This window comes from Centroberyx gerrardi, chromosome 6 (genome assembly GCF_048128805.1).
Source record: "Centroberyx gerrardi isolate f3 chromosome 6, fCenGer3.hap1.cur.20231027, whole genome shotgun sequence".
Classification (NCBI taxonomy): domain Eukaryota; kingdom Metazoa; phylum Chordata; class Actinopteri; order Beryciformes; family Berycidae; genus Centroberyx; species Centroberyx gerrardi.
In genome coordinates, this window is record NC_136002.1 from 15,973,803 (window position 1) to 16,000,342 (window position 26,540).

Sequence of the window (26,540 nt, forward strand, 5' to 3'; positions counted from 1 at the left end):
CATATACATATCATACACTCATGCACACACACAAACATGCATATACAGTTGCACACACTTACACACACACTTATTTGAATACTCAGATGCAGACACACTCAAACATACATTTTTACAGACACACACTTGAATACACAAACACACTGCGCCATCGTCATCTCACTTTCCTGATGCCATTGACACACAAGAGACAAGTGAAATACAACTACGGAGCGAACGGTGGGACAAAAACAACGGACAACTTTGACTATCACACACAACATCCATTTTTAATTTTTCGGGAGGATACCACTATCATATTGACGAACCGACAGGAAACCCAGCACAGACTTACAAGAAATGAACTATGAACTGTGAACATGACAACAAAATCAGTGATGATGATGATGATGATGACGATGATGATTGTGATGAAGACGATGACAACAGCTGATGATAAAAAGACAACCAAACAACTTGTCTCTGTTTTGTCTTGATTGGACAATATTGGCTCATGAGCCACGCCGCCCTGACAACGCCTTACTAAGACATTTCATCGACATCGTTTTCATCATCATCATCATCATCGTCGTCTTGACTTGCCTGCAAAGACTGAGTGCCAGGTAAATCACCCTTAGAAGACCAGAAAACTGTAAACTTGAAACTTTGGACTGTGCAAACCTGCTACTTTGCCATGGACTGTTCAAACTGAATGAACATGCTTTCTTACTACGCATATAGAATGGTTTCTCGCCCAAACCAGCGAGATAATCAGCCAACATAGAACAGAAATAACCTCGTACACACATATGGCTGATCACAGCCATAGAATACACAGGGGTTTGTAAAAAAAAAAAAACAGTAGTAATTAATGAAATCCTTCATCAACAACATCATCATGACAGTAGTTATGCTAAATAGCAAATAGACTATTACTTTTTGCCAAGTGGGAAACCGGAGGTTAAGCTGTATATTCTGTGATAACTGATGAAAAAAAAAAAATCACATGGGCAGATCTCAAATGACGACCGAAAAAAAGTGTTTCTCAACCTGGAGGTTGGGACCTTCCAGGGGGTTGCAAAATGATTTTTCTGAGACACAAGATGATTCAAGGAATGAGAAGACATATTTCAAATATACAAATATATTATTGTAAAAAACGATAAAGGAGCTACTGGTGGGTGCTGTATTATAAGAGGGTGCTCTTTGGTCTATGGCCAAAAAAACTTAGAGTTTCAAGTTTTTTATCAAATATAGTATTGTGTTTAAAATCTTTGGGATAAATGTTTTTTTTCCCTTCTGCTAAAAAGGAATATTTGCAGCCTCCAGGCCTCATTGAATAATTAATCAAAATAGCCTGGGGAAACCAAAAATCATCATTTGGTGTCAAAGTTCATCATTGTTTGCATGCTGGCCCATAATGGGAGTGTCGAGAGCCAACCATTTGTTTCTAGGGGTCGCAGGTCACAAAGGTTGAGAACCACTGCCCTATGCTGTGTGCACTTCATTTGACTTGAACCACATAGACTTAGCTACAATTTACAATTTCTTTAAAACTAGTGTATTTAATGGGCGGTTTGGGCGTCATTTGAGATCCTTAGTCTTTTCCAGTGGCCAGGGAAAGGAACCATATCAGAAAGCTTGCTTTTTAAAAACTGTTGTAAATAACTGCGTAGCAAAACAGAACTCACCTCTCTTTTTTAACCATCTTAGATAACAATTCATTGCAATAATGAATATAAAAGAAAATGCCACTACTTGTAATTAAGACAAAATCTTTTTTATAAATCTACATATTATATATAATACAAATGAATATATATCTATACGTCTATAGAGAGCTATAGAAAACATTGATCACTGATTGTGGGAGGCCATGGCATACATTCTGTTATATGGCTGTTTTTGATAACTTGAGAATATTAATATGCCACAGTCTTCGTGTGTCCTACTCAACACTGAATGTCCATCTGGCACTCACACAGGCACACACATATTAAACGCACGCACACACATTGTTGCATACACAGGGTCAGCTCAGAGTGATCACTTTCTCTAGCACCACATGAGAGGTTCTGATGTTTTCCTTTGCCTATGGTTGTTTGTCTGTCACACCATTCGTTTTTCACTGGGTTATTTTGTGTTTTCCCCAGAATTTTTTTCTTGGTGGGGTGGAAAGGCCCTTGAAACAGCATGTAGACTTTAGTATGTGACACTGAAACCTATACACAGGGAATACTTTAAGGGAAGCTGAGGCCTCTAGGAGGGGTGGCCCACCCTGATTGCTGTATTGTAGGGAAACACTGCTGTCCGCCATTTGGAGAGTGTAGCATCTGTGTGATACAGCATCAACGCTTTCTGTCTTGTCTTCTAACCAGATGTGGGTCAATTGCAAATTGAAGTCCTATCAGTTACTTTGAGCATTTGCTTTGGTCTGTCTAGAGTTCAAAATGAACAGGGAATTGTACTTTTGGGTGGTGGCCTGATTGGATCCATTATGCTAGGCAAGAGTAATCAATCCCAGAAAAGTGTTTGAATCCATTTTATATAGTAGTTTTGCATGTCCGCTTCCTTTCTTCCCTTCCAATTCCTGGACCTTTACTCTTTTTTTTTAGCTACTGGAAGGGTGGTGAAATAAAGGGAAATTAAATATTATTATATTAAAATCTGATAAAGATTTGAAAGTATTAGAATAAGAAAAACAACATTTTATTTTTTATAGAATTACAGTTGGGCAGTTTCACTTCAACCTGAATTTGTTGTAACACAAGTTTAGCACATCCATGGCAGTGACACTTGTGAAGGGATTTTTATCATAATATAATTCCCGGGGACAGAAGAAATATTGTGTATCCTTCTCCCCTCCTCACCTCTCATCTCCTCAGCTGTCCCCTCTCCCTCTCCTTTTATCCCATGTCCTCTCAACGCATCTCCATTCTTCTCCTGCCATTTAATCTTTTTTGCTTCTGCTGCTTGACGCCAGCCCTCCTTCCCACTACTCTATTCTTCCTCCTTCCTTTCTCCCCCCCTTTTCTCTCCTCTCACCTTCTCATCTTGCCTCCTTCCCTCTGCTTTCATCTTCTCTCCTATCTCACCGTGAGACAAGACTCTGAGCAAAGTGCTTCTCAACAATCTGAAATCACTTCATTTTCCGCCCTGACACACTACAAAGTAATGGGATCGAGATGAAACGAGAACTCTAGACACCAAGTGACAATCTGAATTTCTTAGTCCGGCTCCTTGTTCTGAACATTGCATAGCTTTTGCATTGTAACCTTTAACATTTCCCAAAAAGCATTCTAGATGCATTCAAAAACCTCCACTGCATTGGTCGCCATTGTAGAAGTCCCTCATCATGCATCAGTCCTGCATCAAATGTATTCAAGTAGGATTCAATAGACAAAAGTAGAAGTAGAACTGAATATTGTAAAACAAAACATATGCCTCTCAAACAACTGATTAAAAGAGCCTCATGATGGCTGAAAAGAGAAAAAGTTAAGACATTTTCCAATCAATTCCTCTCAGACTTGTGTACCAGTGCAGCAGTAGTGCAGCAAACCAGCATGTAGTAAATAGTTGGACTTCTACGATGGATACATTTGTGAAGAGACAGTTACGCCACCTACCTATCGCCAAACCAGACACGCCAGACGTTTAGAGTGTACATGATGATATTCTGTTTATTTCTTCGCCACCTCCAGCACATGAGATTTCATGCCTAGACAGCAAAAGGCTGACTGCTGGGCTGTCTGCTATCCACTAAACACTCTGGCTTTAACACTCTTGTTTCTTTCTTTCTTTGTTTCTTTCTTTCCATTTGGTTTGGTTTCTTTTTCTAGTAAAAACATCAATGCCAAACTTTCTCTTGCTGTGTGGTTATTTACTCGGGGATGGCTCCTTTCTGGTAGGATTTTCAACTGTTTATCCTGTATCTATACCACACTTGTCGACAGGCTTTGTTTGCAACCAAACCACAGAAGTGATGGGATTCACCATAATGGACTTCTTCTCCTGGTCTATTTATTTGAATGTTGGGGTATGGACCCAAGGATGGCCCCCAATTGTATGCAGTAAAAATCTGTTAAATCACATAGAATAATCAGTACATAATCTGATTTATACGTGTGATAACATAAAGGAGTGTAAAAGGTTTCGTCTGCCAAATATGATACTACAGTATGTGATGCCCAAAATGCCCACTGACCCAGAGAAATGCCATGTGGTTTAGTATTAATGGGATAAATGGATAAAACAGAGTTATGTTGTTCTACTAGTGTAATGGTGATAATTTTGAAGCAGCCAAACACTATAAAAGACAGCTTCGAATCAGAACTGGCACTGAGAGAGGATTAGTAGGTATCCAGCTTGAGTAATCAGTGATGTTGTATGACAGGTGTTGAAGATAAGTGGTCTGCCAGCTGTGATGCTAAGGGGTGTCCAATTTATCAAGAGAGAAACAAAAATGGTCGGGGTGTTGCAGAGTTTTTTGGGTTTTTTTACAGTAGTTTTATCTTTCATCGCACTGTTCATCTGGTTGGAAAAAGCCCTGCAGCCATCCCAGACCTGCCACCCTACCAGAGGGGTTTCTTTAGTATAATATGGACACCTCACATGGTATGTTTAACTGGTTGAAATTAACCATAAATCAGTACCAATTACTCAAGTCAGTTGACAACTTGAACATAACATCTACCATTCATCAACCAAGTGCTATCAAGTGCCAAGATTACTCCATGCGACAATCAGGCGTTAATGAATCTGTGACTGGCCTACCCCATAATGGCCTCTTCAGGCGTATCTCTCATCATCATGGCTGGTATTGGATTGGAAAGTACATTAGCTCAATACTGACAACCAACGTTGCCTGTGTAGCACCAACAGACTCACAGCAGATTGTGAAACCATGCACAATTTAGAGATCACATGTGCCTCATCACTGAAAGTATTCATACATTGTCTGATGCCTAAATTCCAATATATAAACCTTATTTAAAGCTGAAGCTGGTAACTTTTATGGATTAACATTTATTTTGAAGTAATAAAAATAAATCGCCTCACCAACAGCAGCTTTAATAAAAAAAAATGTATCTTGTTATAAAACACAAGATGAATCCTGACATTAGTTGAACATTTTAGTTGTAGCCATCAGGGTCTCAAGAATTACAACTCTGCTTTAGTGGAGGATTTAACAACACAGCAAATGTATTATATGAAAACAGTAAACATTCATATCACCTTCTGAGTGGCTTGAAGCCTTATTCAAGAGCAGCTTCAAGAATAACATTTCAGCCTTGCCAAGGTGTTCAATCTGTAAATCTGTGTGTGTGAATCCATGAGCTGAGGAACAGCAGATAAGAGGTTAAAATTTCCCTGCTGTGATTTTGCCATTTAGGCTCCCTTTTTCCCTCTATGGGGACCTAACACTCACTAATGCAGAGCCATCACAGACAAGCATTTTCCATTACTTCCCATCTCTCTCTCTCACACACACACACAGACACACACACACATACACTATCCTGGGTCATTACTGACAAGTATTTCCCATTTACTCGAAGATGAAGCAAAATAACAATTTTGAGCCATTCTTCCACCCTTTTAACCTTGCCCTTCACATGCAAGTGCACACACACCCACCCACCCACACACACACACACACACCTTCAATCTGCCTCTTTTATCATCGCTGCAGAGTGACAGCGGCCTTTTCACCTTTTTTATTTTTATTGGCTCATTTCATCTCCTCTTTCTCACTCCATCTCTCTCTCTCTCTCTCTCTCTCTCTCTCCGCCCTGCATTATCTCCGTCAGCCTCCCTCCGCTCAGCCCCTCCTGCGCCGCTCTCCCTCTCTATTTCTCCGCTCCCTCTCTTTATCCTCTCTCTCTCCATCATCCTTCACTTCTCCCTCTCTTGCATCTCTCTCTTAGGACCCATCTCCCACTTTTTCTGCAATCCATACCCCTTCTTCCTCTCTCCCATCATCACCACCTCCCCTTTTCTCGCTCCTCATTCACTCTGATGCCTTTTCTCCTGATCGGATAGAAAATGAAATGCTCTCCACTGCACCATCACTTTCAGTGCTTTCAGGTGGCTCATCCCTGTGCTGTTTTTTTTCACTAATTCACCACAAATCATCATAATACCTGGGGCTGCTGGCGGTGTTGTGATCTCATTTTTTCAAGTCAGGGGTAAAATGTGTTTAACACATACACACACATACAAACAGACAAAACCACAACCGTTTTCTCATAGACACACGGCTTTTTTCCTGCAGTACATTAAACACATGCAGGCACACACACACAATTAGTTTTTTCCACAAGGCTGAATTTACACATGAGCCAAATAAATCTGACTTTCTGACCTGAATGTGGAATGGATCTGATTTTTACCATTGTTCTTTTTGATCATAGTGGAAAATAAGCTTCAACTTCAAAATGTGAGTCAAGGGAGAGTTTTGTTTTGTTTTTTCCATATTTAGGCTCTTTGATTTTATGGAACAAAAAAGAGGCAAAACAGAAAAATATTATGTTACATGTTTTCGCAAATACATATAAGCATTGTGATGCAATATTACCATAGCCTATGTGTTTTCACTTCTTCCATTCTCCTCATTTGACTGCATTAATAGGTAAAGTAATATCCATGAGGAAGATAAAATAATCAAAATCAGGTTTTATTGTGACTAAAAAGCCATTAAAGAATAAATGATCATTATTGTCCTCACCGTGTTGATACAATATCACAGAGGAAAGCGTTGAAATATTGTACTGTGTAAATTCTTTTTCTCCACCTCTAGCTCCAGCTGCCATCACAGACACACACACACACACACACACACACACACTCAGTAGTCCACACAGCAGTCAGTCAAGACACTGCGTTCAGCCGGTGCTGAGAGACCCTTTCATAACAATAAGATGGATTTTCACACCAGTTCTAAATCCTGACAGAGCTGGAGCAGGGTCTTTTATATAAGGCTTTCATCTCACAGACAGACGACAAAATAACCCTTAGATGGAAAAATAAACTAGTCTTTGTGATTCGATCTGCCCGCTTTGAGTCCCTGCCTGTGCCTGTATGGGTGTGTGTGTGTATGTGTGTGTGTGAGAGAGAGAGAGAGAGAGAGAGAGAGAGAGAGAGAGAGAGAGAGAGCGAGAGAGAGAGAGAGAGAGAGGGAAAGACAAAGTGTGTGAGTGAGGGAAACAGACAAGGAGAAATCTTGAGGAGCTCAGCGCTGGCAGATCAGGTGATTTCAGAGTTAAAGAGGTCTCACCTATGGATTTAGAAGTTTCACTGTCCTCTCAAACCAGTCCATGCACCTTATTGTCTGAGTCCAGTAAAAACCTTGTGGCTCCAATTTTGCCCTACTTTTCCAACTGTAATCGATACAGCACCTGAAGTTGGCCCCCACTTGTACTGTATGTCTCATGCCACTGGGATCAAGATGAGCTTTTAAAATGTAAAATGTTGAAAATGCATGGGTGACAATGGGGAAATCAATGTTTTACTCAATTACTGAAAAGTCGACTCATTGCAGATACAAGGTTTCTGCAGCACACCAGTGTCATGACTCATGCACCCAAAGTGTCTTTAATGCTCGTCTCTTCTTTTTGTTTGCCTGCATTGATCTGAGAGTGCCTGATGAGCCGGGAGGTGCATCACTACTGAGACAAAAGAGGATTTTGTCTCAGTAGTCAGTTTTCTTCTTATTCTCCTTTACTGTCAGTCTTCAAAGGCAACGCTGAGAGCATTAAGGCTTTTCTCTCATAACTATTTCATTTCATGTTTTATATCCAGAAAAGAACTTAATTCCAATCATTCGCAATTACCCTGTAAAGGACTTTTTCTAAATAAATCATCATCTGATGAATTTTGACACCAGTGCATAATTAGCAAAGCCGAATTCCTGGTGCTTTTGTTGTGTTTGGAAAATAAAACTGATTCTGATCCAAATTAATAGTTGCTATAATCCCTGTGAACTGTTTTAAATCTGCATATTGTATTATTTCCCTTCCCATAATATATGATGTGTTTTAACAATCTACCAGAAGGTGTTGTCTTAGATTTTTTCAGGAGAATTCAACCAAAAGCTGTTACACTGGGTGAAATAACAGGGTGAAGGAAATCACTGGCTGCTGTTTGTAATGACAACAATCAAAATATTGTTTTGCTGTTCTTTGTTTCTAATGCTAGTTAAAACCTGCTAATTTCTCAGTAACAATGAGAGAATCCTGCACGTAATATCTTCAAACTATATTTCTATTGAAGTAGTGCTTGATGTCATGCACACACAGTATCAAGATATTTAAAGTCAATAGCAATAAAATCTCTATTAGGGCTTGAATGTATGACAGATCTTGCTAAACACTGACTATTATTGGGTGTAACTTAAAGCTTATATCAGATGTTTGAACAAATATGAAAATTATTCTTTTTAAACTGACGTGAAACATAAGGACCCATAATTTTTTTAAAACAAAAGACTTCTAATAGCTCTGTTCCAGGATTACTGGTCAGGTCACATGACCTGACATCATGCTGATTAAAGAGAAAAACTGGTCTCAGATCAGGAAAAGAGTGGGTCCTGATTGTTTTGTTGCAGTCTAAACAAGTAAAATCAGATTTTTAATGTTGAGATGAAACAAAAAAACGGCATTGTAAATGAACATATTGTGCTTTAAGTATCCAGTAGCAGTATACAGTTTTCAGTATCCAGTCACTCTTTACAGTATGTATATGGCACCACAGAACTAAAAATATTACCTTCAAAAATATGGTCAAGCAATATTTCACTAAGTACACTTTAATTTTCCGGCATGCTCGCCTCACATGACTCTATTAACACTGAATGTCCAATAGCTGCCCCCGTAATATGTAGTCACCAGATGTTCAGGCTTTTCCAAGTCTAGCAATCTAAATGGCAAAAACACCAAATGTTATACTAACAGTGAAATATCACTTTAACCTTGGCGGTCAAATGTACAAAGTCACAACCATTACCATGTAATGTGGCTATGTGAACACAAACAGCTGACACCAAGACGGATAGAAATAGCATACAAAACATTCTGTACAAGTAACAGTTCCTTTTGACATTTAAAAATCTTTTGTGAAGCTAAAATTTAAAGGCAAGCACACAGTACAACAGATTGATGGGCTGATTTGGTTGGCAAAAGTGCAGAATAAGACGTTATGATCCCATCCTCTCAGATGTACCATTACATTTCTAAAATGTAAAGGTGCATTCGGTTCACAGTCCAATATTTTATTTTCTTAGATTTATTTTCTTTCTTAGATGATTCAGTATGCCCAGATGAGCTGCTGAAAAGCTGCTCAAACTTGTCTCATTTTGTCAAGCATATTCAGTGCTAACCTGCGGCGTGTGTGTGATGAACCGGACAAACAAATTCTACATATGGAACTTTTTTTAATATATCAGCATCTGATTGTCTGTAATTTGGTTTCAGCCCAAAGTCAGCAGTCAAGCAGAGGAAAGCCTGTGAAGTAGAGAGTAAACCTCACGCGCCATAGCGTTTTGATGATGATGTCATTGAAATGAGCATTCATGTGTGAATGTGCATGAGAATCAAAGTTGGAATATTAAACACAGCTGCCAATACAATAGGTCACACTGATTCCCATGACATTATGAGTGTAGTTGAGTTAGCACAGTATTGTAGTCTCGATTCATTCTGTTTCACAAAGGTGGTCTGCAGCTTCGTCGATCAAGCTGACTGAAGTCTTGGGCGATCAATTGAGGTGTGCACTCTGGCAATTTTAAAGCAGGCTGAAACGTAACATTAAATATTATGACAATTACAAACACACAATTGCCAAAAAAGGCAATACTGCTGTGGGAGATGCAGCCTGGCAATAAACTGCCAACCACATTAGGCGTAAGTTTCAATACGTTCCTTCATAATTCTCTGTATTGCAATTGAATTGATCTAAACAGAATGTAGATCAGTTGCAACGTACAGTAGTAATAGTAGTAGGCTTACACAACTATAGGTAAATTAGCCGTCTTTTACTAAGTCAGACTTAGCCATGTTAAACCTGCTCCCATCCAGGTTTGGCTCAATGCACAAGTTGCCATAGGAACATAACTGGCATCCATTCAAGCTTCCTTCATCAAATGGAGTTATTCAAGACGTAAAACAGACTTCATGAAAAACCTCCCAGAGGAATGTTCCACAGAACAAGATTTCCAGATAAACCCGGCTTATTTCAGTAAATAAAATTATTTCAGCTCCAGGTTTAATTTAGCTCAAGCTAAGCTCCCATGAAATAATTACAAATCGTTACAAACGCTGCCCCTTTTATGTGAACGTGCTCACAGGTAGATTGTAAAATCCTGGGTTGCCAGAGTGATTTGATAACCACCTTTCAGATACCAATTATCCGGGACAGCCATTGTTTGATTTAGTGAAGCCAGCTATTACAAAGATACCTACAGTCTGTTGAACTGGCTTCATGTTTCAATGTTTACAAATAATACCAGTGTAAACAAACTCCAAAAGCTTAATAATCCATGTAATACTCATCTTTAACTCTCAGATATATGGTCAATTTGAGAGTGAAGAAAATGTCTTGAAATCCAGTGAAAAACATGAACAAATCCAGTAGTGACAGTATTTCAACAGATGGTGCAAGACTGCAATTATGGATCAGGATTTGAAAAGTGAACAGAGGCTTAGACTGTAGGTATGTAACAGTGCCAATACCTAAAAGAGAAGAGAAAACGCAACACAGGACAGCTTTCTCTCTTCAGCTGTCTTGTCACACATTGTATGAAGGCATCTCAAGGCACTGCTGTTTCACACACATACATATGACAATCCTCCTTCACAGTCTTCTCCTTGGCCACATTCCAATCAGGAACGATCACTCCCATGCTTCACACCCTCCATGGGAAAATCAGTGTGGAAAACTTGACCAGGGAGCAGCTGCTGGTGCAAACACAAGTGTTCTCAGTCTTGAGAGCGCACACTTATTTGCTCCCTGAAGGCTGCATTAGCTTTATGAAAATCAAGTATTTCCTGTGTAGTGCTGCTTCTCGACTGGCTGATTTTGTATTCATTCCTTGCTCTCTCTCTCTCTTTCTCTCTCTCTCTCTCTCTCTCCTCATTCTCTCTCTCAGTGGCCCTGATGGTCTTTGTGCAGCTGCAGTCTCTCTTTCTCCACTTGGAGGCGCTCTCTCTCTATCTGCAGTCTGCCGGACTCAAACTTGAAGAACTGCAGTCTCTCTTTCTCCAGCTGCAGTCTCTCCTTCTCCAGCCTCAGCCTTTCTGTCTCCAGATCCACCGCCGGCATCCACCTTTTACTTTCCTTCTCTCTCTCCTTCTGTCCATCGTGGGCAGCGGACAAGGAGGAGGTGGAGGAAGAGGGCGGGCCTTGCTGGGGCGGCTGGGTAAAGGAGGAGTCAACGCGTTCTGATTGGCTCAGGAGCAGAACCCTCAGCCTCTCCCTCTCCACCTGTAACCGCTCTCTCTCCAGCTGCAGTCGCTCCCTCTCCACCTCCGCCTGCCGCAGTCGTTCCTTCTCCACCATCAGCCTCTCCTTCTCCACCGCCAGGCGCTCAGTTTCCACGGCCAGGCGTTGTTTTTCCAGCTCCAGCCGCTGTTTCTCCACGGCAACCAGAAACCCCGGCCCCGCGCTCTCGTGATTGGTCAGTCCGCCCAGTCCGTGGGCCTGCGCGCCCGTTCCCATCAGGTCGGCGCCCAGCGGGCCGTCCCGGTTGGTGGTGGAGGTGGGAGCTTTGGAGGAGGCGAGCATGCCGAACTCGATGTGGGAGTAGACCTCAGGGACGCGTCCCTCGCCACGAGACTCGATGTCACTGAGGAGGGAGGGGAAATCGTCTTCATCAATTTCCCCGTCTCCATCTCCCACATCACCATCACCGTCCAACTAGAGAATGAGAGAGTGAAGTAATTAAATATGTGGGTACACACACTCCAAAGAAAAAATTATACAGTCTAATAAGTTGGTTTATCGATGAAAATAAATTTTGTGTACTTTTTGTAACAATACCACACTCAATATGAGCTTACCGTGTGTGCTGACATATTATGGTTTTTCAGTCCTTTTAGGGTAGTATTAGTTAGAGTTTCCTAAATTTATTTTATGATTCAAACCAAAACACAATGAGACCCCAGCTAATACGTTCATGTGACCAGCTGATGAAACATTAAGAGGCTTTAAGTGATAAGTTTGATACCTTTTTGCAATGCAATTTTGCTTGCATTATCAGTGGAGACTGTCAGGCTCATAATGTGATGGGAATTATACGTAATCTGGATACAGTTTAGTCACATACGAGCACCGTCAAAAGATGAGGAGGAAGAGCTGGAAAATGTATTGTGGAAGATTTGAGATTTTTAAGATGAGTGGTGGAAGTGGTATGGTCTCAAAATAGATCTTAACGATCAGATCACTAAAAATAACATTGAAATGGCACGTTTAAGTGGAATCTACAGCCTCATTTACACAGAGAATGTATGTGTAATTTAATGTGATCTCTGATCAGTGATCCTACATGATGCAACAACAAGAGGCACTTGAGCTGCCTGATGTGCTGCCATAATCACCATGATATATTAAACATAGCCAGTTATGCTAATGAGGTCATTAATTAAGCAAATGACTGCACTAATTAGTAAATATTTCTGTCAACATACTTGCCTTTACGTAACACATGGTTGGTGTTAAGATGAACTCTGTGTCTTAAAGCATTAAGGACTTACAGTAGTTTCATTAAAGTCGGTTATTCCTTATTAATATGCAAATTTATGCAGCAAGGTGCTCTGAAATCTAATCAGATCATCTACTCTACAGAGGGTACCTGTGGTGTAAGTATGAGTTTCCATGTATTGTTATTGTGTTCACAAGAATGTCTCTACACACACACAGACACACACACACACACACACAGACAGACAGACAGACGCCACCATGACGACATCATGTCCTGCATAACATGTCCCAGGGTGGCGGGACATAAAAATCTTCTTAGACAGTCTCTTACTCTGTATTCAGTGACGTCCTCCTCCATCTTCACACCCGGCGGTGCCATCATGGCCGGTCCGCTCGGCTCCCCCAGAGCCACCAGCTCTGGCCATTCGCAGTGGCAGTCCTTGGGGAAGCCTGAGAGGTCAAGCAACTGGTCGCACCCAGATCCCAGTGAGGCGGCCTCGTGCTCGGGGGAGGAGGGGTCGTATTCTGCCTTCAGCACCAAAGAGGAGGAGGAGGAGGAGGAGAGGGAGAGCTCAGCCTGTAGCTGTTTCCTCTTCATCAGTGCACGCCAGTCCAAGTAACGACGCTTCACCTGGAGAAGAGAGGAGAGGAGACGAGAGGAGACAAGAGAGGTGAGGTGGGAATGACAGGAGTACGAGAGGGAAAGAGAAGACAAGAAGGGAAGTAAGGAAGTTCCTAAAGGCACACTAATGAGTCGGGATTGAAAGACGGAGCTAAAACTGCTATTTAAACACAGAATTACATGCACATGCACACACACACACACACACACACACACCTCAGCAGCAGTGCGTAGCTCCCCCTCCCCCAGTGCATTGACACCTCCTGCCACTTCCTCCCATGCCTGTCTCTTCAGCTCATTAATGGCCGTGTTCTGTTGGAGGGAACACATGGAAATGTTCAGAGGTACACAGACAGAACAAGTACCAAGCAGTTTTATTCTACTAATTCCAAGACATTTTGGCTGTTATAAATTGTCAGTCAATAAAAAAAAATTATTTTTATTGCTGTAGAACTTAGCGATCCGTTTTTATTTTATCTTCTTGCATATATTATCCTTATTACTGTACATCAACTCAACTGTTAGAATAGAGCAGAACAGAACACCTGCTGTCTGGAGAACAAGACGTCGCGTCTCTTGTGGATCTCCCTGATGAGTGTCTGTGTCTCTCTAACACTGTAGTTACTCTTCCTCTTCCTCTTCAGCTGCTTCATCTGCAGGAAATCCAGCTTGGCGGTGAGGAGGGGCCAGAGCGCCCAGAGAGAGAGAGAGACAGAGAGAGAGAGAGAGAGAGAGAGAGAGAGAGAGAGAGAGAGAGAGAGAGAGAGAGAGAGAGAGAAATGGACAGAAAAGTAGATGGATGAGGAGAAAGGAGAGAGGCAGGGATGGATCCTGTGAGAGGGAGAGAGGGATGATGGGAAGAAGCAGGTAGGGAAGGAGAAACAGGAGCGGCAGAGAGGAATGTAAGAGAGAGAGAAATGGAAGGAATGAAAGAGGAATGTATCAGAGGAGAGAGGGAAAAGGGAAACTGGGGTACAAAGAGAGAGACATCACACGATGGACGGAGGAGGGGAATATGGGAATGCAAGGTAGAGTCTTGGTCCTCAGATCAAGAGAGCTGTGGGTGTGTGACGTTAAGCTTAATCCAAGCGCAACAGAGTCTAGAGTCTTCCCAAATAGAAGAGCTTTGGTCAAGGAAGAATTCCCTAGGTTCCCATGTGGCAGACTGAGGTGCTGATCCCAGATGTTCCACTGGAGAGGCCGGATCTGTGTAATGTCTGGTGAGACCTGGACTTATGGAAACATCAGATGGGAAGAAGTCTGTTTAGCCGGGGTCACTGAGGTCACACTATAGGCTAGAGGGAGTTAGCCTAATGTCCATTGTCAAAAAACGTCTTGTTTCCCAGTTTGTGTAGAAAGTCCACTTATCGCCTTGATGGGATATAAGAATATTATTATCAGGGAAACTGGCTGATTTTTCCACCTGGCCCTCTGTTGGTTTACTGGATTGAACTGCTGCCAGATGAGCTCACACAGGTAGAAAAGCTCTTTGAGTAGAAAAGCTTCAGAGGCTAAAAGCACTCTGCCGGCATCCTGTAGGTGAAGCAGAGAGTCTTTAATGTAGTTGAGGGTAAACAGAGCGCCTCTTTCTTGGCTCAGTGGTGTTTTGGTGGGAAATGTGGCAAACTTGTGTATTTCTTTCATGCTTTCTTTAACAGTTGTGTATTTTTTTTTTCAAATGGCACCACACAACTACTGAATAGGGCAAACTGTCTACCACTACACTATTGTGACAGTCAAAGTGGGATCATTCCTGACACATGATGACATGAGAACCAGTATTAAGCTATTTTGCTTTCTTTTATGGGTCACAGTGGAGGATGCATCTTTATGCATCCTGCACATCCTCCTCATAAATATGGGTAAGGGATCCTGTGAAGCCATAAAATGCACAATTTTGAGGCAAAGTAGGTCTATGTGGTGAATTTAGCAGACATTTATGACCAATGGTAGTTTTTATTACACTGTCATCTCTGAAGGAAATATTGCTGATGTGCAAAGCCTGGCCAATGTATGTATTGCCTCTACAGTTAACCTGTAATGCATTATCTATGGTGCTAATATGAGCAGACTACACCACCTAGTTAAATTCAACACCCCATTACGGCAAGAAAATACATTTAACATACAGTACACTCGAGAATGTTTAGAAATACGTTTCAAAATATACAACATGTATTTATGCGTGTAGATGGCATGTATTAGAAATATATTGGACACTGTAAATACGATTTCTTCCAATACGCTAACATACTGTATGTGTGCAAGTATGTCCAAATATAGCTCCCAAGATATAGGCTACTTCATTGACTGTCATCTGTATGTACAAATACATGTTTCGCCATTTTTGTTCATTTTGAAACATATCTCTAAACACATTATGAGGTATGTGAAATGTAGCCAATTTTTTTCCTATGGGACACGCACAGCAAGATATGCAGCGGTCAGTGTACAAATATAAAATCCACAGAAACAAAACCGTTTCATCGAACAACGAAACATGTCGCTTGATGAATTGTCAAATTTCCCCCCAGCCTATTATATGTGAGATTAACCATACTGATAATACAACTCACCTTGCCGATCAGACGGCGTAAATCGCAGATGTACATCAATCAAAAACACCATCATAACGACACAATTTTAATGTTGCCTTCAAGTGCGCCTCAAAAGCTCTCATTTCTGAAATTCAAAGTGGTAAATCTGATTTCAAACTATTTTACTCGGAAACAATTGCAAAATGGTCCCTGTAACAAAAGTAGCGTTTTGGTTGCTATTATTCAAGCAGCACAGAGCTACTTCGTACTGCAGTGGCAGCATGAAGAGAGGAAAATGCATGTCAGGGATGTAATTGATGTTTTGATTCATTTATTGGCCAAAACACATCATTTGTACCATCGGCACGACTTCCACGATTCCCTGCCGAACATCACATCTCGGCAACTCGGGTATAATAGAAAATTCCCACTTTCCCCAGTCGTATTTGCCACTTCATGTATGCGTAAATTTCATAATTACGATATTTCTGAGAGAATATGAAGGTATCATTAGTGACGCACTGTAAAAATCGCTCCTATTGGTCAATCCTCCACCGCGCCCACTTATGACGCTATTACGCACCGCCTCCGACTCTTCCGGGCATGTGTTTACACCTAGCTGTCAAGTCCAAAATGTAAACAGAGCCTCCATATTTTGTGTAGTTTGTTTTACCAGCCTCAGTTCAAGGTGAGGCGGTGCTCTAGCTTAGCTGAAAACTTAAACGTTTGACATGCAACTTTTCCTCTCAACTTCAAATCCAAGCATGACCTGCTAGCTCCACCCGGCACACTGCTAACGTTAGCCAGCGTTACCTGAGAAGTGATGACCACCCTAAAGTTGTGGAGTAGTTCAGTTTACAGGAGCGGACGGGTTTAAAGTGTGATGGGGTCTGTTCGCTGGGCCTTTCGGTGCGGGTCGTGGACACCGACCCGGTCCGAGTGGCTGTACGCGGCTCGCTGCATTCAGCGGGAGGAGAAGGACAGAATCGGACAGTTTATGTTTGCTAAGGATGCCAAATCAGCCATGGTGAGTCTGAATCCACATGTGGGACGGACAGCATGTGGGTACCGTGCTTAGCTCCAAATCTTTCCTTGGAGAATGCGTGCATCGATCCCGCGAGCGCTGTACCATTTGAGCCTCTAGTATTGTATCGCGAGAGAGAGTCCTCTCCCGTTCTCCATGTGTGGTACTGTAGAGATCTCTCTCTCTCTCTCTCTCTCTCTCTCTCTCTCTCTCTCTCTATCCCTCTCTCTCTCTATCTATCTATCTATCACTAGGCAGAATGAGTTGGTTTCAAATCTATTTACCAAATTTCAAAATGCATTTTCTCTCTCTCCCACCCCCTCCTCCAGGCTGGCAGGTTGTTACTGAGGAGGCTGGTGTGTGACAGAATGGGTGTTCCCTGGTCAGAGATCCGGCTGGAGCGTTCTCCCAGAGGGAAGCCTTACCTGGCAGCACCTCTGAAGGTAAACTATATTGAACGTATTTTTGTACAGCCATCTACCAAACGGTATGGCACTCTCTTCATGTGACATTCTGTTTAGTCCCAGTGTTTCACGACAAAAAGCTGCAAATTTATTATTGTAACTACTGAAAGACGGAGATTCAGATTCTGCGGTTAACATGATTCAGAGCTGAGCCCTAATCACTAATACTGTCTAGTCCTCAGACACTCAAATGGTGAAAATGACAGCATGCATGTCAAGTGGGGAGTGGACCCACAAGAAACATGCCTGAGTTAATTGTCTAACAAAAAGTGTAACTATTTTGCTACTCGTTTAATTGTCAGTGAACATGAAATTGGTTCCTGATGGGCCTGTAATGTTTTTTCACAATTCACAATTTTAACATCTCTGACCCTGCCTTGCTTTCTGCGTCCAGGTCAGTCCAGATTCAGGTGCTGAACCCTGGGCCTGGAGTTTCAACCTGTCCCACCAGGGGGACTACGCTGTGCTAGCTGCAGAGCGGGGGATGCAGGTCGGTGTGGATGTCATGAAGACCACCATGCCAGGTAAATGTTGGGGTTTAACAGCTAAATCTGCACTGATAACATCGGCCAGTATTTGCAGGTATATTGGGATCTGCATACAGTATATTTCACTGATAATGCACTGGTAGAAATTGCACAAAGCTTGATTTTTTTTGTACAATCACATATGGTTATGGTTTCTTCCTGGGGTGAATTTACAAGTAGTCTACAAAATTTGTGATTTTGTGTCATTGGGAAATGAGCATAGTTCAAGAATAAAATGACCCTTCCTCCTCAGAGCTGAATGAACAGGCTCACATAGATATGAATGAGAGGCATGAAGTGGTCATTCATTGAAAACAATGGGTGCTGTGTCTGCCAGGAGGTAGATGAACTAGTTAGTGCACAGCAAAACACAAAAACAACATATTCAACTTCCCAAGCAGACGTAACAGATGTTCTGTCACCCCAAATGAAAGCAATCTGAAGCCTGTGTAGGCTTCAGATTGTGAAGCTCCTAAACGAGACCGTCTGTCTGTCTTAAATTCCCTCAGTCACACTCTTCTTTACCATCACAAAATCGCTCACAAAAAGCCTCTTCATCCGAGGGGATTGAAAGTCACATGCAGCCCAATTCTCTGGGGAAAAGAGACAGAGGAAAGAAGGGCAAGGGAAGCAGCATGAGAATGGCAATGAGACTGTGAGAGGGGAAAATACAGAGGTGGGATGTTAACTGCAACATTCACTCTTTAGCTCAGTTTCTCTCTCACACATACATGAACAGTTTGTCTGATACTCTCTGTCACTGTCTCTCCCACGGACAAATAGCATGGCTCCAATGAAATGAAATCCAGTTCCATTAGGCAGCGGACACACAGTACACGACTGAACAGACTGAAAAGTTTGGACTTCACATACTTAACAACTGGCATTCACTGATTGTTTTTCCTCCTGCATCATAGAAGCGCACACACTGGATGAAGAGTTAGACTTAAGGATCACACACTTGACGTCAAAGTAACACTATTTGAGTTATCACACCATGCAACCTCCTAATCATACAAAAACACAAGCTCCTGTGTTATTACAGCATGGAACCAAAGTAAGCATGGAGGTAGAACAATTTTCTTTCCATACTTACTGTATTTTTTTTCTTTAGTCACCCTTAATTCTCATTGGCTGTTGCTGGTCTTGATTCAAATCTGAGTCGATATACCCCTGTAGTGTGAGATGGTGAACAAGACTTGTTTGGATTCAAGTTGTAAAAATCAGCCATCTCAAACTGGTGACATCTTTTTTTGCGATAGCCAAATCGCAGCTATAATCAGCCTATCAGTTGTGCTGTGTGTGTCAAGCCTAAGCCAGAATTTGTATTGGATTTGCATTTCCCATCTTGGCCACAAGGTGTCACTACTGTCTTGCTATATGTCAAAGCATTTAGGCTGAGGCTTCTGTATCAGTGGTGGTTGTGTGTGCGCATGTTTGTTATGTGTATATGTCACAGTCAGTCTGCCTCTTCACATTAAAATCTGAGGTGTTATGAGATATTTCTAGGTGAGCAAATGGTCATCACCAGTGTCAACTTACTATCTCCTGAAAGTCAAGTTTTTAACTGATAAAAACTGATAACCTTATTGTCAGCCATGTGTTTTTGACAGAGTACATACATTTTGAATGGTTTTGTGCATTTTCTGCATGTGGGAGGGGCGGGCGTCTACTGTCAGGTATGGTGGAAAAACAAAAAATGGGAGGATTGGAGAAAAGAGGTTTCTGCAGGACGCTGATGGCATGGAGGGAATGATGTGTTTGGAATAATCATCAGAGGATGTCTCTATCTCTATATTATATCTCACTCACTCCCTCCCACTCCCCCTCTGTGTCTCGCTCACCTCCTTCTGCTCTCTCTTCCTCTCTCCTTCCTACTTTGTTTCTCTCTCTCTCTCTCTACCCCAACCTCTGTCTCAATCTCCATCCACATTTCCACTTCTCCCTCCTCATGCTCCCATCTACTCTTCCTCTTCTGCCCTCTCACCCTGCTTGCTATTTCCTTCCACCCCATTCCTCTTCTATCCTCCATCTCTCTCTCTCTCTCTCTCTCTCTCTCTCTCCCCATCCATCCCTCCTTCTCTCTCTCCAGGTAGCAGCTCTGTGCCTGAGTTTTTCCGCATCATGACTCGTCAGTTTACCGAGTATGAGTGGAGCGTCATCCAATCAGCCGGCTCGGAACGCCAGCAGCTCGGCGCGTTCTACCGCCACTGGGTAACCATGGCAACCATACTACCCTGTCATCACATTGCATTGCTGCTCGGCCGGGAGTGGTGTGCATGTTTGTGTTTGTGTGTGTGTGTGTGTGTGTGTGTGTGTGTGTGAAAGGAGAAAATAACAGCACAAATGCCCCCTGAGATGCACACATTTGTACATTTGACACATGCTAAGTGTTGAACTCTCTCTCTCTCTTTCTCTCTCTTCCTCTCTCTCTCTCTCTCTCTCTCTCTCTCTCTCTCTCTCTCTCGTATGCAGAGAATCCTAATTAGTGTAATCATATACATTGTGTACCCTAAATTGTGCTGTTTAGTTCTTCTTCGGCTGTTCAGTACATATAGAAGCACAAAAGCAAGTCAACAGATATGGAACAAACATGTCGCCAACAGTTATGAGGCGCATTCTCCTCTCTGTCTCTCTCTCTCTTTCTTCTTCTCTCTTTCCTACACACACTCTTTTAATCGTATTCTATCTTGCCCCCCCTCTAATTCTACCACACACATCCATGTGTTGCCTCTTTTCCTTTTCTCTCTCTTTCTCTCTGTCTCTCATTCTCTTTCTCTCTCTCACTCTCTCTCTCAGATACACACACACACACACAAACACAGATGGACAGGGACAGTAATGGTGCTGCTAAGTAAAGATGTTGTGAGATTGAGAGGGTGGCACAGAGACGTCAAGCTCTGATATCATCACCACACTGTTGACTAATGGCAGCGCTCAACGGTTGCCATAGTGATTAGCCTTGTAATACTGTTATTGTGGCTCATTGGCTGTCGAGCAGGGTTTTGCCTGGACCCACACACATTTACACTTAGACGTGCACACACTCTTGTATACACACTGTTAAAAGTGTGCATGGACTCTCACTCGTTGTGGCTCTAAGATATGGAGCTGTTGTTTTTCTTATATACCTGTAATCAATAATTCTCCATGTACTCCTTCCAATGAGCTGATTGGTTGTCCTCCCTGTCCGTCAAGGCACTGAAGGAGAGCTTCATCAAAGCCATTGGCACAGGACTGGGCTTCAACCTGCAGAGGGCGGAGTTTCACCTGTCCTCCCGACCAATCACACAGGACCGGGCGCTGCGCCAGACCAAGATGCATCTGGATGAAGAAGAAGAAGAGGACTGGATATTTGAAGTGAGTCCGTTTGAGAACAAGCATGAAGGGCTTGTTGTTGTTGATGTTGTCATTCTTTTGGACGTCCTGTGCTAATGACAGACTGAACAGACCAAAACAGACAGATTCAGTCAAGATGGTTTGATTTGCTTCACTTCACTCTTCAGGCCAAACACAAAAGACACATTGTCTACTGCTGCAGCCACCTTTTTTTGAATATGGAGAAATCAGATTTCATAAAGGCTGATTCAAATCAATTGAAATATCAGTCTACTCAGGATGTTTGAAAAAATATAACTGCTTTAAAAAACATCTGATTATTTTCAAAGGCTTAGTTATATTTTATAGTGGTAGAAATTTTTAACCGTTACTAATTTTATGACATTTTGGGGCTGGTGGTATATTTTTAGACCAGGAACAAACACGGAACCAGTTGGAACCAGCCTGTAGGAAATCAATGTGCTTAAAAGGAAGGGCAGAAAAGACTCGGCGGCTCTGCAGTGGGGTCGTCTGCGCTCCATTCCCCAGCGACCGCCCCTTGACAGCATCTGCAAAGTGAATCCGAAGTGGTCTTACAGAGAAATACACACAAGAGATTGCGATAGGGGGGCTCTCAAGTGGCACTCCAGCCTTCCAAGACAAGAGATTAGAGGAGTGTGCCTCTCTGTCAGAGAAGAAGAATCAACCCTTGCCATCACCCCCCACCTCCCTCCTCCTCCATCCTCTCCTTTCCATTTTGTCCTCCCCTCTTTTACTTCTCTTCACCTTTCCTCTCATTTCCCGTTTCATCTCCTCTTTTCCACTCCTCTCCACTTCTCCCTTTCATCGTCACTTTTCTCTCCCATATCCTCGTCCCTCTGTTCCCCTCCCATCTCCTCTCCACCTTCTTTCTTTAGTCCCTCATATTTTTTCCCTTCCTCTCCTCCTCTTTTGCCTCCTCTGCTGTCCCTTCCCCTTCCCCTGTCCCTTCTCTTCTCCCTCCTTCCCTCCACACCCAGTCAGAGAGGACTTGACAAGTGATTGCAAAATGTTGTCAGTGGTTTGAAAAGCCCGATGCTGCCTTCCCTCTCGTCCCGCTCTCTCCCCCCTCCTCCTCTTTCTCCCTAGCAAGAGAGGGGTTGACAGGTAATCGCTAAGTGTTGACTGGGGTTGGGGAGGCCTAATGCTGCTTCGGTGTCTGTGTTTTCACACCAGGGAATAACAGCTCACTCATATCGATCGCAGGTAGATAGTAATGCATCCTCCTCTTCTTAACTACATAGATTTTAGGGCCAAAGTGAGGTAACACCAACATGCAGCGTGAAGGATTTGTTTGGAGAGAAAGGATGGAGTCATGTAGGATGAAGCAAGGAGGAATGAAGCAGATCTCTAAAGGTGTGCTCAGGCCAGGGAGAAAAATATGTAACATTTTAGATGCTTAATACTGTAAAACTCAAGCCTAAGTACACCAAAGCGTGTGTCAAAATGTACAGACAGCCACTTCAGACTGCAGTAACGCCTTAATGAAGCTGGTAAGACGGACAGTTCATCTTCCTGTATCTCCTCCTTTAAAACAACAAGGCACATCATTATTTGTGATCAGTGAATAATCGCTGCGACCTGTAGAGGTCAGATCAACTCGAACCGAATCGATTTCCAGAACCACCTGTTGATGCGTCTCGTATACAAACACACACGCACGCTGTACTCGGTATTAACATAGAGATGAGGTGAGCGGCAGTGCCGTCGACCCCCGCGTCCTCTGGCTCCAAGGCCCGCTGCGTGCTGATTGGCTAGGTTGGAGAGGGCACCTCTGAGAATGATCACTTCCTGGTGACCTGTGGTGATGTCACCCCCATGAACCTCTGATGGAGAGGTCACAACACGGGCAGCGAGGGACATAACAGCTGGTGCACACACACTTTGCTTGCGAAGAGTTTGAGAAACACACATACATGGCAAAGAATGTGATAAATATACAGCACATCAAAGAATTTCACACACACATACAGTCATTGAGGTAGTTGAGTAATTGGCACTTTGCATTCTATCTATCTAAACAGAAGTAAGAGGAGCGGCATCAAAAGAAACTGAACAGAGTAGACCAGAGCACGCTGTACACAAACACACACATAAACACACACACACACACACACACTGCCTCTCAGATACTCTCCTCTCATTTATCAACAAAATGACTGAAGACATTTCGTCCATCCTGTGCAAGTAGTTAATTTATCCGGTGCTAATCTTTCTCTTTCTCCCCATCTCGTCTCTTCCTCCTCTCCTCTCTCTCCCCTCCCTCCCTTTCAGTGTATCATTCTGTGACTCGCATGCCCCAACTCTCTCTCTCAACCCCCCCACCCCTTGTCCTTCCTCCTCACCTTTTTGCCTTTTCCGTCCGATTGTATTGTGTCAGCGTCAGCCCCGACAGAGAGGGAGAGAGGTGAGGGATGGAGGGGGAGTGGAAGGGAAGATAACTATCCCCTATTAGGACTCTAATGTGACAGAGCGGACGAGCCGAGAGATGTGTCCTTTGAAATGTGAATATAGGATGCAAATACATTCATAGTATGTCCTGGGTGTCAAAGTCAAATCCAAGGAGACCCCCAGTAAAAAAAAAATATGCATAGATTCACATAAGCAAGGCTAGAAAAAAGTGCATTATGCACAGGACATCCGCCTAATTTTGACACATGTATTAATCATATATGCTGTGAAAGGGGATTTTTCTGAAGCTGGACATTGATGTTTTTTCTGTGAATATGCGGATATGTAAAAGTAATTATGTGTGTATATTTAGCTATGAAATGCAAATTAAAACTTCTTTTTGAAGTCTAGACAAGACTAGTTTGTCACAAAGTGCTTCAGGGCAAACAAAAGGACTCAAACAATTCAGTTAAAAACAAAGAAAGAAAGAAAAACAAAAAAGTCACTGTGTGTGTGTGTGTGTGTGTGTGTGTGTGTGTGTGTGTGTGTGTGTGTGTGTGTGCGCAAGTGGGTGAGTCAGTGGTAGAGTGAGTGTACACATTCATGAATGTAAGTCAATGTGAGAGAGCTAGCAAGACTTAGCAGGGAAGGGAACAAAGGGAAATTATAGTTGATTTTGGGTTATGAAGAGGATCTTCATTCTTGACTTAAATAATGAGACTGATGTTGGTAGAAAGCTTTAAAAAAGGGATGGAGTCCTGTAGGAGAAGGCTCTGTTTCCTCTCCCACACAAAGATACACCTCTTTATATGCTGCTTTCTGTATGCTTCACATTTACTGGTACTATAGGCACCATGCTTTGCCTGGGAAGCGATATGCGACTGGTAAATCCAGCAGTTATCTAACTGCATCTTCACTCTTTTATTTCCCTGGAAATGATACGTACGGATGGATGATTTGTATGCATGTATTCAAGAGGTTACGTATAAGTGGACACATGCAGTGTGAATGTATGTATGAGTGTATGATAAGGATGCAAATAGCCGTTGTTTGTCATACCATGGGTGTATTTGGGGTGAATGTGAATCATTGTAAATGTGAGATATGCAGACTATACATGTTTGTGTGTTTTATGTGTGTGTGTTTCTCCAGGAGAGCTTGTTGGACGCAGACCATCATGTTGCTGTGGCACTAGGACCACCAGATAAAGCTGGGGCTGGGGTGAGGAACACAATATATAATGTAATATCTAATTTTACTAAGTGTACACTCTCTTTATGTTTCAGTTAACAGTTAATGATTCTCTCTCTCTCTCTCTCTCTCTCTCTCTCTCTCTCTCTCTCTCTCTCTCTCAGCCTGCTCCTTCAACTCTCCCTCCTCCCGCCACGTTTACACTGCTGTCGTTCAGTGACCTCATCGGCTTGGCCTCGCCCCTGACAGAGGAAGACCCCGCCTACTGGGACAGCTTCGAGAGGAAGGCCGAAGCACCAGAGAGACAGACAGAAACACAAACATACAAATAAACACCTATCTCACACACACACACACACACACTCATATACTCAGAGGAAGACGCCGACTTCTGGGACAAGAGGACGGTTGAGGTGCCAGACTGAACGACACACACATCTGGTACTGTACTTTGAGAAGTGCCAAAAAGAACGAAAAAAAACTCCAGAGAAACACACACACACACTCATATACACTGCCTCTCAAACTCTCCTTTCTCATCCAACACCTGGTACACACACATAGCAGCCAGCAACACAAACACACACACACACACACATACATCCACAGATTTTATGTCCATCTATCAGGAGATTGCTAGCCTGTAAATTGCCTGAATTCCTGTGACACTGCTGTCTGGTGAATTCATATTAAAAAAACAAAAAGACGCATATTATGTAATGTCAGGATACACTTTGTCAGAATTATACTAACATGGATTCTGCATTGAGCTGCTCACTACTGATCCCTCTCCAGCAGAGAGACCAGAAAATGAAAGAATAGGCAGATAATGGGTATAATATGTACAATGTGTCATTTGCAGTAAAATGCTGATAATTCACTTTTATATCTATAGCAGAGATTGATGGCTCTCCTAACACAATCATTTCCCCGCTCTATCGTTCTTTTCTCTCCCTTTAGCCCCTTTTTCCCCAGCAGCCATTGTGAGTTAACACTTACAAAGCACAGAGATAAATTGTACAATAACCACTAGGGTGATGTATTGAAACTGTTGTCTGTGGTTTGATCTGTCCAGTCCTGCTCCTCCCGCTCTGCTCTCGTTCTCGTCTCCGCCCGGCCATCTGTGTCTCCTATCGCTCTTCATGTCTCACCATCTTTTTTCAGAAGTGTGTGTGTGTGTGTGTGTGTGAGAGATGCTTGTGATGTGTGCTCTCCATCCCCACATCTATCTCTGTCTTTACCCCCCGTGCAGCACCTCATTCCTCCCGTCCCTCCACTCTCTCCTCTCTTACATTCTTCCCCCATCTTGTTCCCTCGGATTCATTCTCTCCTCCTTTTTCTGTTTCTCCCTATCCTCTTTCTGTCTCTTTCTTTTTCTATCTCACGTCTGTCTCTCTCTCTCTCTCTCTCGGTCTCTCTCTTTCTCTCCATCTGGCAGTGTATCTATTTTAGTCAGGGACATTTAGTTGACCATTAGGGGCTAGTCAGCAGGGCTTTAACTCGCTCCCTCGCTGTATTTCGCTTTTTGCTCCTTGTCTCTTTCCCTTTCTCTCCTTGCGGCCCATTTATCTTCCCTCCTCCCTCTCCTTTAAGGGGAAGCTAGTAGCTGCAGTATCAGTCTTCCTCATTCTGCATCACACTACTTAAACACAACCTATAATCATGAGCCTGTACGCCCGCACACAGGGAAGGAAATGACTGGCTATCATAAAAAGTTAGAGGTCAAACGATGTGTGTGTACCAGCGGCTCGG

General features: G+C 42.7%; 2 protein-coding genes across 2 annotated transcripts; one reads left to right on the forward strand and one right to left on the reverse strand.

The window, feature by feature from the left end:
* Positions 1-11,051: 11,051 nt before the first annotated feature.
* msantd4 (Myb/SANT-like DNA-binding domain containing 4 with coiled-coils) lies at positions 11,052-13,965 on the reverse strand. Its single transcript, XM_071925899.2, has 4 exons — positions 13,843-13,965; positions 13,514-13,609; positions 13,007-13,306; positions 11,052-11,889 (listed from the first exon to the last, which is right to left on the reverse strand). Exons 1-4 carry the CDS (start codon positions 13,948-13,950, stop codon positions 11,119-11,121), a joined length of 1,275 nt encoding a protein of 424 aa, XP_071782000.2. The 5' UTR covers positions 13,951-13,965; the 3' UTR covers positions 11,052-11,118.
* Positions 13,966-16,481: 2,516 nt separating this feature from the next.
* aasdhppt (aminoadipate-semialdehyde dehydrogenase-phosphopantetheinyl transferase) lies at positions 16,482-25,509 on the forward strand. Its single transcript, XM_071925840.2, has 7 exons — positions 16,482-16,861; positions 17,188-17,301; positions 17,717-17,846; positions 19,942-20,063; positions 21,048-21,209; positions 24,750-24,818; positions 24,953-25,509. The coding sequence occupies exons 1-7, from the start codon at positions 16,718-16,720 to the stop codon at positions 25,118-25,120; spliced, it is 909 nt and encodes a 302-aa protein (XP_071781941.1). The 5' UTR covers positions 16,482-16,717; the 3' UTR covers positions 25,121-25,509.
* Positions 25,510-26,540: the final 1,031 nt, after the last annotated feature.

Coding starts and splice junctions, on each gene's coding strand:
- aasdhppt (XM_071925840.2), top strand. CDS start 16,718: ATGGGGTCTGTTCGCTGGGCCTTTCGGTGCGGGTCGTGGACACCGACC. Junction 17,847..19,941: donor CATGAAGACCACCATGCCAG/GTAAATGTTGGG, acceptor CTCTCTCTCCAG/GTAGCAGCTCTGTGCCTGAG. Junction 20,064..21,047: donor GCGCGTTCTACCGCCACTGG/GTAACCATGGCA, acceptor CTGTCCGTCAAG/GCACTGAAGGAGAGCTTCAT.
- msantd4 (XM_071925899.2), bottom strand. CDS start 13,950: ATGAAGCAGCTGAAGAGGAAGAGGAAGAGTAACTACAGTGTTAGAGAG. Junction 13,610..13,842: donor TCTTGTTCTCCAGACAGCAG/GTGTTCTGTTCT, acceptor TCCCTCCAACAG/AACACGGCCATTAATGAGCT. Junction 13,307..13,513: donor AGCTACGCACTGCTGCTGAG/GTGTGTGTGTGT, acceptor TCTCTTCTCCAG/GTGAAGCGTCGTTACTTGGA.